This window comes from Antedon mediterranea, chromosome 10 (assembly GCF_964355755.1).
Source record: "Antedon mediterranea chromosome 10, ecAntMedi1.1, whole genome shotgun sequence".
Lineage (NCBI taxonomy): Eukaryota > Metazoa > Echinodermata > Crinoidea > Comatulida > Antedonidae > Antedon > Antedon mediterranea.
This window is the reverse complement of record NC_092679.1, coordinates 5,928,717-5,941,931: the sequence shown is the minus strand read 5'-3', so window position 1 is coordinate 5,941,931 and position 13,215 is coordinate 5,928,717. Positions and strand designations below refer to the sequence as shown.

Genomic DNA, 13,215 nt, shown 5'->3' with positions numbered 1-13,215 from the left:
TTTTACTTAATTAGTAATACCTAATAAGATTCAAGATGGTTTAAAGATGTATTGTCCCACAAAAACATGAAAAATGAAGATTTGTAGTTTTAAGAAAGTTAATCACTTCCATAGAATAAACAAATTAAAAAAAAATTTTGTTTACTTACAAAATGACAAAAAAATTGCTAAATTCAACCAAAAACCCATTGGCTGGCAGCCAAAATTACAGTTTTTTCTGGTAAGTACATTTTTTTTCGATCCAATTTTTGGTCAAAGTGGATAACTATTATGTTAAATTAAGATGACATATTCAACAAAAATTTTGTTAAGAATTATTTTTTTCAGAGGGACAATATATCTTTAAGCATATATAATACATAGCCCAGTATCCTCTCTTCCCAAAAAGGATTGGTTTTCTAACACTGTTTTTACTATATGGTTATATTGTCCAGAAAACGGTTACTACTATTGAATTGTTACTGTGGAGTAACTTTGCGTCAGGGTGTTGAGTAATTGGTCAGATGTTTTGCCCTACTCTGACGTAATTTGTACTTTAACTAAGTACATTGAGAATACTTGGATGGTCTAGAGGTTGAAATGCTAGTGATCGGTGGTCGTGGGTGGGTTCGTGGATGGGTTCGAGTCCCACTCGAGAATTACTTGCGTATTTTTTCGCAATTATTCTCAATGTACTTAGTATAAGTACACATTACGTCAGAGTAGGGCAAAACATCTGATATTTAATTATTATCGCTATATATTGTCTTTTCACAAATATAAAGCATTCTCTCAACAGAACAAAAAAATGAAATATAGGCCTAAAGTAACTATTAAATATAAATCCAAAGGCAAATTACTGAAAACATTACAATGCTTTGGGTTTCAGTGGCTGGATCTCAATGGAGATACAAAAAAAGAAGCGAAAAGCTAAATCAAAACGATAAAGTAAAAGAGCCAGAAAAGTTAGCAAACTAGTAACTATTTAATATACTATATAATAAATACAATAATAATAATCATTATTATATATTATGACATGTATCAAAAAGATAACATTAGCATAGAAAATAATGTATAATTTGCTGATATGAATGTATGTCATCCTAAATGATTTCAAGTATCGCGGGGGTGGATTAGTGCTTCGTAAAAAAAGGCAACTAAGTCATTCATTTCTCAGACTTAGGAACGTGTGCGTTTCACGTGTTTTAAAACTTAATTTGAATCAACTTTTAATGTATTCGCGGTTGGAGACCTACTTATAAAAGTTGCAGTATATGAGAATTATATCGATTAATAGGATCAATCAATCGATCGATCGATCAATATTGTCGTCAACTTACCGCTTACAAAGCGAATTGCGGATTAATATAGTCCAGAGATTGATTGGTTAGATAACATGTTTCGTTTTAGAGTTGGAAACGTAAGAGGAGGTAGAAACCGACCGCCAATACGATAGCTCGCGTTTCCCCGTGTAGTGGTAATCCACATTCAAGCTAGTGAGTGTGTGTTATATGAATTTGTTTTTATATTCAAATATTATTATTAGTTTGACATGAATTAAACGTCTCCGCAATAGTACTACTTTCTTTTGTCTTGTGTTGATCGCATCATTATTTCTCGTCCTAACTGATGACGTCATTAAAATCTGGCATTCAGTCAAATCCATCTGAATGAAAACGTTTAAAAATTAAGCTAAGCAGTTGGAATCATGAATAATTTCAGATTTATTACAACGTATAAATCACATCTATCTCAATTGATAGATCTTTTACAATTGACTTCGGACAGTAGTTTCATTTTTTAACGATGAGACGCGTGACTATATGACGTCATTCCCAGTAGTTGATGGCCTATTTCAGTACAAGCCACACCACGTGACGGAATACAGATTGAAGATACTCCTTACTGCCTAGGATGCACGTAAGATTCTCAATAAATGGCCGATACATATCCGTTGCCATTTCCGACAAGATTTTTTAAATAGTGATTTAAAAAAAAAAGACATTTTTGACAATCAGGGAACTTAATCAACTTAGACCTACATCACCAATGAGGTAGTAGGGCCTAAGCACATTGTCGGTTCGGATAATGAACTAGTGTACTTAATAGATTCCAATACATGGTTCTTTCCAGGAATTTTAGTGCCTAGTTTAGTGGTATCTACCCACACAGTATTTTAAATACTAATGAGAGTGCGGTAAAATCAGACATTATTAAGAAAACCTGTAAGACCGTGTTTGTTTATTCTTAGACCATATGAAATACGCCAAATTATGGGGTTGAATGTATGAGCGGTTAAAGCTCTGTCTACACTACTTTAACAAAAAAAGTTTGATGTGCCCAAATATGGTAGTAAATAATTTGACATCATCGTGTCCATAATGAGCACAACACCTTTTTTGTAATATAAAATTTAATAGTGTAGACAGAGCTTAATGACCTTTTATTTTTCTACTTTATTAGGCCTATCTTCTCCAATTTGATTTGCTTTACCTTCCAACAAGACAGATGGTTTAGTTTATCAGTCCAGGCTTAGTTATTTACCCAGGTATTATGGCGTCTACTCGCTAAAGATAGCGATGCGTATCTAGGCCTACACTGGTCCAATGGAAATCTACAAAAAAAGGATGCGCACATGTGATTCATATATGTTTCATATGTACGTGATAGTGTTTTACAGAATATGCTATTATACTAATAAAAATGATACAATACTGAGAATTGCCTAGGTGTGCCTATTAAAGATTATGGTTTAAACTGAAACCATGTCGCTTTCTAATATATAGGCCTACTTTTTTTTTTTATGTAAGAAAAAATAAGCTTTGTTAATGAAAATGTGTTATAGATAATATGTATAAAAAGAGGAAACTATGTAATCAATGTGGTTAAATGATAATGTATGTATAAACAAAATAATATATGGAAATAGTTTTTTTTTTTTTTTTTTTTTTTTTTTTTTTTTTAAAGAAAATAAGTAAAAAAAAAAGTGGAAGGAATCCACATAAGAGAAGAAAGTAAAAAAGTTAAATGAAAATTTTAAGAAGTTATAGATGCAAAAAAGGATCTGCTGGTTTTGTAAACATTAAAGAACAAAAATATTAATATTAATGTTAAAGGATGAGAACAATATTATGTTAACAGTAAACATGTAGTAAGTAATGAGTATAACAGAGAATATGCATTGTTAAATGAAAATGTGGTAGATGAAAAAATCAAAAACAACTATGTAAGAAAAAAAATAAGCTTGTTAATGAAAATGTGTTACAGATAATATGTTTAAAAAGAGGAAGCTATGTAATCAATGTGATAATATGTAAACAAATGAATAAAACTCTTTAAATAAGTATATGTATACAGATGATTAAACAAACATTGTAAATATAATGATATGTATAGTGTATAGTGAAAAATATATGTAAAGAGAACAGTGGTATGGAAATAAAAGTGGGATGAACCCACATAAGATAAAAAAAAAAAAATATATAGGCCTACTGTATTCTTCAAATTTAGGCCTGTTCGTTAATTCGACTAGCTATTGCACGATATGAGATAATTGTATAGAATTGAAGCGAATCTATTCTGCGAAGAAGACATCAATTAATTTGATCATATTAAACTAGTTTATTTCTAGTATAAAAATATCTATTTTTGTCTTATTTTGAAATCATTGATATAAGCTTTGAATGATTTATGTTGTATGTTCTGTAATGGGAAAAGTATAATGGCGACTCGTTACACCGCCCACCACCACGTCATTTCATCAAAACCTTTAAATCCAAGTTAGGCCTATTCTAAAATATAATAAATGTAATTCATAAATCTGATTTGTGGTGATGGTTCTATAGGGCAGCCATTCACCTTTACAGCAGGTTATTTGACCAATCACGACGCGATGGCCGGATCATGAAACTGCCGCTTGTGATTGGTCAACTCACTTGCGTTGCACCCATGTCTATTTTGAGTTGCGACTTAAGTAGGCTACAAGTGGGAACCAAGCTTAAACAATAATAGATGCCGATATTATTTTAATTACAGCTTTGCGAGTTTAGTGAGCCAATGTCTGCACCCTTTGCTTAATAAAGTAGGATACAGTATCATTTGTAGCTTACAATTTAAATTGAGTTAACGACACGCGTGAAAATGTTGACGCGTGTTTAACCCAATAAACGGCGACTTTCTTTACGCGCCGTATATATGATCTGAGACATTCAGTTTCTAACAAAAAATCTTTTTAATCGTAAATGAATTCGTTTCTACGTTTTTAATTGTTAATTCGTAACGATTCTTGAAAGACGATTTTATAGAGATTGCTGTGTTCGGCTTCCGCTGGGTCTATTGACATTAATGAGAGTAAATTAAATGATGCGCATTAAAAAATGTGAAGTTTAAATGAATGTAGTCCCCGCGTAGAACGCCCACATCAAATTATGTAAACGTACCATCTGCCTTTATCTATCCAATCAATCTCCTGACGATATTAATCCGCAATTCGCTTTCTTATCGGTAAGTTGACGTACTTAACATCAAGGAAAAGTGCGTCATCTTATCGCTTAGTTACCACAGTCGACGCGTCTCGGGTGAATGACTTCAACCTACGCCAACAATTTCTCACATTGTTCAATATATATTAATTGAAAAGAGATAGTCAGTACCAAGAAGTATAGGCTATGAACGCTACTGACATTTCATTAAATTTCAATCAACCCTTTTGAACTGCAAAAATTATAACATTAATGATTCAATTAGCGGTGGCTTCATAGTAAAGAACAAAGCACATAAGTATGGCATAGCAATGCAACGTATATAGGAGTTGAACCGTTTATCAACTTCCAAGAATGTAATTGCCTCTTGATAGCTAGCTCGCGACCGAGAGAGTAAAACTTAAGAACCAAACTAGGTCATAAACCTTCATCATTACATCGAGAGCATTGGTAGTTCAGGCAGTGATAGAGTTTCCTAATTTATAGCAGTACTAGGTGTGAACTAGATGTGAAAAGGGGGTCGCCAGCAGCCCCTAACCTGATTACTATCCCCCATTTAGAGATAAAAACGTTTAAATTGTAGAGGCTAAAAATTAAATGATGATGTATGGTATGATTACAAAAGTGAGATTCGAAATCTCGTTCTCGTTTTTCAAGCGTATTTATGCCGGAAAGTAACTCATTATACTGGAATTAATAAGCAGAGGGACCACATTCCATTGTAGGGACACCTAATACTGGTATTATTCATGCCACCAGTGGCCTACACAGTGCATTGAGCCATAGTTCAAGTGGCTCGTTTGGACCGACGCCGAACCACCTGTGTTTCGACTCATCCTGATTTAATTTCAAAATGAATAATTTTTGAATAATTTTGCTAGTTATAAATGTGTCTTCTTTCTATTTGAAGCAAGTTTGAAGTTTGTAAAAATATTGAGGGCGTCGTTATTCTTTCTTTTATCCACATAAAACGCTATAAAATAACTGGTTTTAAAATTCAAATGTAACAAATTAATATAAGCAATAATATGTATAAAAGGAATTAAGAAAGGAAAACATTCTTAGAAAAATATTTTTGAACTTTTATTCTGTTATTTTAAAAAGTCGTCTTATAGCTATAATTAGCAAAAAAATCTGGTGTAAACTCAATAATTATATTAAACAATGCATTATAGTTCTATATATAGTACACTGTACAAGGTTAGTTGCAGCGTCAAAGTTCTTTTAAAGTTGTATAGCGCCAGCGTGCGGTTACTAAAGTTTTGGACTCCTACATTAAAATTGTCGGTAAAAATATGTATATTTATATTTTGCAAAAACATTTGTAAATAGTTTTATTTTTTAAGAATAAAATTTGGGGTTTTAAAATAACAGTAATACTTTTTAAAGATTTTGTTAAATGTTGATTTTAATAAGTGGATAAGTCACATAAATATTGTGAAATACCTACAGGTATTATTAAATCGACGAATCCATAAAACTACACACGTGTGTGTGTGTGTGTTTTGAAAGTTGGTGGTGGTGTGGGCAGGCGATAAATAATGAATTCATTTAGGCGAGCTGTCATTCCTTGGATACTTAGGGTTTGGGCCTAGGATATAGTACCATTTTTAGATTCCTTGCCTAAAATACCTTCAATGTTAAGGTACAAATTGTGCTTTAGGGATTGAATAAAAGCAAGCAAACTCTGTTCGTATTTATATCTACTGTGAACTGTTCAATTTTCTGAAAATTGGGCCACTGTCACACTGCTGGTCAGTAAGTTGAGTAATACCTGTCATCCTGCTAGACACTGGTGGGGCAGTATACGAACATAATGGAACTAGGCCTACGTTGTTGCTGTTGTTGGTAAGTTATAAATAAAACTGTCACAAATATTATTATTCAAGTTCTTCTGTGTGATTCGTATTTATTTGGTTGTTCAATCACTCAAATTGATTATTTTTGGCAATAATTTTTTGGTTAAAAAAATGTTTGTTTTTTTTCTCTTTTTTTCTTAACACCACTGCTGACAGTAGCCTATAGTATTAGTAGTATATGTACAAGATTGAATGGTTGTTACTTCATAATTAATTTGTTAACTTTTAATTTTTTTTTATTACGTATTACTTTATATTTTATCAAATACAAGTGCGTGCAGATCCCAGCTAAAATGAAGTTATGAATTACTTTTTGATAACATGTATTTTTGACAGAATACTATTAATTATTATATACGCCGTGGCTAAAAATATGGTACCGTATCCTAACTTCCGTTTACTATTTAGGTACGTTAAAATTGCATTTCGTCATAATCAGTCCATAGGGTGCTGGTACGTGTGTGACGTCATCGTATAAGGACTTTGGATTTTTTTCACATCGCGTCTGTAGAGAATGCCTATCGGCGGCGCCAGGCTGCATGGATGTGTGCGCTGATTCTGTGACTTAGCAATGTTGAATACGTCCATAGTTACTATGAGGGTTTTATTTTTATTCCAAATGGCCTAGGCATATATTTTTTTTATTAAACTTTGTATACAGATGGTGACCATAAACAAAAAATGCGGACAATAAAGGGACCCTCAAATTCTATGATTTAGACAGTAGGCCTAGCCTCAGGGCTGAGTCACAGAAATCAGCGCACACATGCAGACAAACAAACAAACTCATATACTAAGGCTATAGGTTATAGCATGGTTATAGTACGTAGTAGGCCTCTTTTGAAACGGTTTTCTGTATTCTAGAATTAAAATCAACATGTTTTGGCCTTTCAATAATAACAGATGTAGGCTACATTTAGTTTCACACGACGGCGATAATAGCAATAAATGAAGCATAAAGAAAATGTTAAGCCGCCGGTTGATCACTGTTTTCGTGATATGAAAAAAAATCCAAAGTCCTTATACGATGACGTCACACACCTACCAGCACACCATTGGCTGATTATGACGTAATGCAATTTTACCGTACCTTTAGCAAACGGAAGTTAGGATACGGTACCGTATCTTTAGCCACGGCGTATTATATATATACTGTAGTTAGTCAAGTTCAATGAAAGATAATGTGATGTCAACATGTTTACTTTACTGCTAACAAGTGTTCTGATTTTTATTTTATTCGTCACAGGTATTGTTCATTAATTGCCATTGGGGTTATTATCGCTATCTTACCTATCATCGCATCTCAACAGGTATTTACAACTATATTTATTGGTAATTTGCTTAATTCTGCAAATGTGCAACCAAGTTTGAGTACACTGTAAATGGTTACAAATGCATTATGTTCCAACCCTCCCGATTTATTCGGGAGTCTCCTGAATTTTAACATCACCTCCCGGTCTCCCTGAACGTTGGTGGCAATATACTTCATAGTGTTAACGTTGGTGGTGGTATATTCTCCTGATTTTTAATTCATTTGGGTTGAAAAATCTGCAAATGTTTAAATTTGTTTAGCTTTTGGTTAAATGATTTAAAAAAAAAGAATTAAGTAAGTAATTATTGGTGTTTAAAGTTAATGCTACTTGACTATTTATAAAAACAATACATCAATATTATATTTGACAAAGTTGAACTAAATATCCCTGATACCAGAAATTCAAAATTTTTGCCACGCCTCCAAGACTGAATTACCATACTTAAAACTACATTAATAATTTTGTGGTGGTGTTTTGAAAATGTATGAGAAATAGTATGCCAGTGTTTACAATGTTTTACAATGTTTTAACCTTGATCACATTGGGACATCAAAACATTAAATCAATATCATAATTGGTTATGATGTTATTTATGTAAATAATTCATAAGGTGTACTTATAATTTAATAATTATAAAGGTATGACAAAATTATGTTTTGATGAACACATTCATCAGCATGCAACCAAATAGGTTCAGTTAAAATAATTGGTAAATAATACTGTACAGTCCATATTTAACATAACACATTACATTCCACCAGTAGCATAGCCAATTGCTACACAATTAATATAATACCACCTTTATCTACGCACTATCAAATAGTAGCCAGAAAAATGCTTGGTGCCTCTTCCTGTTCATAGGGCCTGCTCTGGTCCATTAGTGCCTCCTCTGGTCCATTTGTGCTTCCCCATACCATTGGTGCCTCATCTGATCCAGTGGTGTTACCTATACCATTGGTGCCTTGTCTGGTCCAGCGGTGCTTTGCTTTCCTATTTCATTGGTCCATTTGTGCTGCCTCTGCAGTCCATTGAGCCTGGCTTTTCCAGACTCAGAACTTCACCAAGTGTTACAATAGTTATCACTTTGTAATGCCTTTTTAATATTATACACCTGTTGTAATTTTTCATGAGGATGAATTTTTAATATTTTCTACCAGCAGGTGTTTAGGAACATAAAAAAAGAATTTTAAGCTAGGCTAATGCTGCCCTTGTGACCCAGTAACACTGAGGGTAACCATGGTAGTATCAACTGGTCCATGATATAGAAGAGTTTTCTTGCCTCAGTCTCTCAGATTTTTAATTAGTTATCCGCTTAGTAGCGGATAACTCCTTGTAATCGTCCTGTTTCATCAAATTTTTTTTTTTCTGTATTATACTTCTTTCTTTCTGTCATTTTTGTGCGTCGCGTTTCTCTAAAACGTGTAAACAGAACATATCGTAACTTTGTCAACATATCGACATTCACGTGAACTTGTGCACCTCCTATTTTTGAATGACGTCAGAGTTGCGCAACGTGACTTAAGCGCGATTTTATGAATTTCAATGATTGATCATAGACTAAAAACCAAACATAATTTTGTTTTGACGCTTTGTGAAAATTTAAGTCATATCAAGCGCAAACTTTCTATGGATTAAAAATAGCATGTTTGACAAAAAGTTACGCGCGCACGCGCGTTTAAAATTTTAGGATGCGAAAAATCAACTTCTAATTAACTTTCTATGCGTTTCATGTCATTTTGAGCATGTCAAAAATTCCCACGCGCGCGAAAATTTTGACGCACGCGGTGCACACGTAGCGTTAAAAACATATTTTTTCCGCGTGATTTATGTTTTTTCAGCCTTTTATAGTAATGTTACCAACTTTTAAACAATTTCGACTTAAAATTACGTCATACGAGCACGTCGAATTAGATAATTTGCACGCGTTTTTGGTGAAAAAGTTCAAAAATTCGTCAAAATTATGCCTATTTTTAAACAGTCATAGATTCTAAACTACATGGAGAACTTTTTTTTAATTACATATTCTGGAAGTTGATGAGTTGTAGATATCGGATCATGCATTAACCAGACATTGTGATGTCATCGTATGGCCACGCGAATATAAAATATAGGATTTTTGTCTCTTTCGTCATAGCTCATCACATTTAATAGAGCGCATCTCCACTTATTCGTAGTCCATTTTCACCCCGATTTTAATATATTCTAGGTCAATCAACTATCTTTTGCATGAATTAAAAAATTTTTAATTTTTTTAACGTCATCATGCCTAAAAATTTAAATTACGTTGGTCATTAATTTCATCTTTACAGTAAATTTTAATCTGTTATAGCTCGTAAGAATAAAATGTGATAATCACGATTAAAACGTTTTCAGGAAGCTATTGTATTGTAGATACAAAATCATGTGTAAATTGTGCCAATCGAATGTTGTGACGTCATCATATGGCCTGTTAAATAAAAAAAGTCGTATTTTCATCTTTTGCGTTATATTTCATTACATTTAAAAGAGCGCGAATCAATATTTCACGTATTCAAATTTCTTCTACACGTTAATATGTTGTTGCTGAGATAATTTCATTCTGAAATTTCTACTTTTGCATTTCATTTTGAAACCGTCAAGATGTTAAAAATTACAATAAAATACGGGTCCCGTAATTTCACCTATTTTACACTGTTTGTGATATGTATACAGATTGTACTGTGTATACTATATGACACAAAATAACAGAATTCAGAAATAACAACATATCATATTCTTCAGTTCAGGTCATAATGCCTTAATATTTTTCTGTGTGAAATATTCTAACGTATGACGTGCACGTGGCGTTTGTCGAGCGGATAACTAACTCGTCAAAGTGACGAGTTTCATGTCTAGTTTCATTTAGTTGGGGAAACTCATAAATATACATGGCTTGGAATTTGCCTTGATAGTTTAAAATGTTAGGGTAAAAATATAAAACACCATAAAAAAGTCACATGGTCAATACAGACTTAAAATTTGTAAAATAATGACATAGTACCGTACATTTACGACATACAAAATCCAACAGTGATATTGCTAACATAGTTTATTTAATATCTTAAATTCTTAAATATAGTAATATATATAATATATTTAAATGCATTGCTTTATTTTATGTTTAAAAAGTGTTGATTTAGCTGCCTAAGGACATGTGTGATCATTAGATAACCCTAATTGATTGATAATTACTTAATTATTGCCACTTGTAGTGAATTCAGCATGTGTGATGTATGGTGTTGATAAATGTCCTACAGGGGTTGTACCACTGGCAACGCCATATTAGAAAGTACACCCACCATGTCTTAATTTACAGATGGCACTCGTATGTATAGAAGTTAATTTTCCTAAATATACGTCACTTTTTAAAATATGAACATTACGGTAACTTAAAATAAAAAAAAAGATAAAATAAAAACAAACAAAACAAGCGTAAACAGAGAAAACAGTTAGCGCTATTACTGTACTTAGATAGTTAATCATTCCAAATTCAGGAGAGATGATAGTTGTTGTATTGTTGTCCACATCTGAGCACAATTCAGCCCAGTAAAGCCCACAGATGAGCGGTAATAAAAAGAAAAAATCTATGTTATTCCTTATGACCATTTACACACAACGCAGAGCGGACGGGTGTTTTCCGCTCAGGATAATAGATCTATTATATTATACAGATTCTGCGTGGGACGAGCTATGCAGTGTTTCATATACTGTTACCACTCCTCAATGTAAATTGGCCTTTAGGATTCAACCCACATTTACCTATTGTACCATACAAAGTGTATGTATCAGTAGTTTAAATTTATGTAAATTTGATTCATTTCATAGGCTGATGATGGCTATGGACCTTGGAGTGAACCAAGCGTATGTACCCGCTCTTGCGGGGGCGGAGTCTATTACATGGAACGCAAGTGCTTAAGGTAAGATGGGAATGGATTGTAGATAGTGGATCACTGTTTTGATTTAAAATTGCCTTGGAATGGCTACAGTCTATATTCGCTACTATATACTGATTTAAACTATATAAGTATAAGTTTTTTTAATGGGAAGGGGTAGGGAGGAAGACTCAGGATCTGTAAGCAGAGCACAAGCTAATGGGATAGGGTCTATTATAACAAATGGAGGGAGTAGATGTCATAATTTGGTTGTTGGTGAAATTGTCTAGTGTGAAATAAACATAACTGGATATACTGGTAACAAAGAGATATGGAATGCTTTCCCTATATGATATAAGATCAAAGTAGAATCTATGTAAATTCAAAATCATTGGAAAAATCGTGTATGGATTATATTTGATTAATTAAGAGGAAGCGGAAGAACAGAAATAAAGTGGAAGAATTAGATCATGTTTTTATCAAAGTAGTACTGTACTAGTAGTTATTCAAAAACAGAAACTAAATCCAATGAAACTATAAATTAAATAAAAAATACCGTCATATGTAAACATTTATACCCATGAGTGGGCCGGTGTTTATATTGTATTAAAGGGTAGCATTGTTTCTATAGAGTAGGTGTAGTAAGTGTATTATTGATAGTCTATCTATCAAAAAAGATAGAATATATTGTTTGTTAGCTATAAATAAACCTAACCTGAATACAAACCTAAATATGTATCAACATGGCATTATCAAGTCTCATAAGGAAAATTCTGTAATACAGAGTCACACATGCATCATATGTGACACTTGTATTATGTTAGGGTTAGTTTAAGCTTATGGCCTATGATACAGGCATCATATGTGATATATATGTTACACTGTATTACAGAATCTGCCTATGATACTAGATAAATTATAGGTGTTACTGCACTTTCACACCACACTATTTTGAGCTAAACCCAATTTAAAAACATTCACCCTGCTGCGCGGCAGTGATGTTGAGAGACCGTGAAGTCAAATACAGTAGCGCCAAAATATAAATAAAGTGTCAAAAATCAGTTAAACACAATGTGTGTCTGGAATATTCTCTTGTATTTATTGATTCCTATAATTTATAAGTGGATGTTTACATTGTTCTAAATGGCGTAGGAGTAGGTTTCATTTTGTAAGTCTTCTTCATAGATAAAGTATCTGCAAAATATAAACATTGTAAATGGGTAATAATAGTACAAAACTTCCAAAGAATATCATAGTACTGAAACATTTATAGTGTATTCAACTTTGTGTATTAAATGGACATTGTTTGTACCGATGTGCAAATAGTTTTTATGACTAAAAAGATCTTGTGAATATCAAAGGTAAAAAAAATTAATAATAAACTTTTTGGTAAATGAAATGAGGTCGTTAAATATGGGGCAAGGCAAACAAATCAATGGGTTGTATGCATCCAATAGTGCATGACATTTCACACAAATTACTCTCATCTATTAGTGTTTACACATATTTACTGTTTTACTTAAGCTGTATCTCTCTTGTTAAAATAATTGTAAACTTTAAAATATGTATTATGGTTAAAAAAATACCAATCAAATATTTGTAGTGTAGAATTCATACTTGTTTCTGTTACAAAAGAAAGTTTCTGAGCATGTACAGTGCAGATATTGCTGTTTTATTTGTTTTATTGATT

The 13,215-nt window shown here is 32.6% G+C and overlaps 1 protein-coding gene across 2 annotated transcripts in view; it reads left to right on the top strand.

Annotated features, from left to right (window-relative positions):
• The first annotated feature begins 6,010 nt into the window (after nucleotides 1-6,010).
• The window catches only part of LOC140061360 (papilin-like), a 52,080-nt gene continuing 44,875 nt past the window's right edge, over nucleotides 6,011-13,215 (top strand). For both annotated transcript variants that reach the window (XM_072107873.1, XM_072107874.1), the window contains exons 1-3: nucleotides 6,011-6,311; nucleotides 7,569-7,632; nucleotides 11,479-11,570. In XM_072107873.1, the coding sequence (XP_071963974.1) occupies nucleotides 6,280-6,311; nucleotides 7,569-7,632; nucleotides 11,479-11,570 (188 nt within the window). In that variant the 5' untranslated portion in view covers nucleotides 6,011-6,279. The remainder of the gene's footprint in view (nucleotides 6,312-7,568; nucleotides 7,633-11,478; nucleotides 11,571-13,215) is intronic.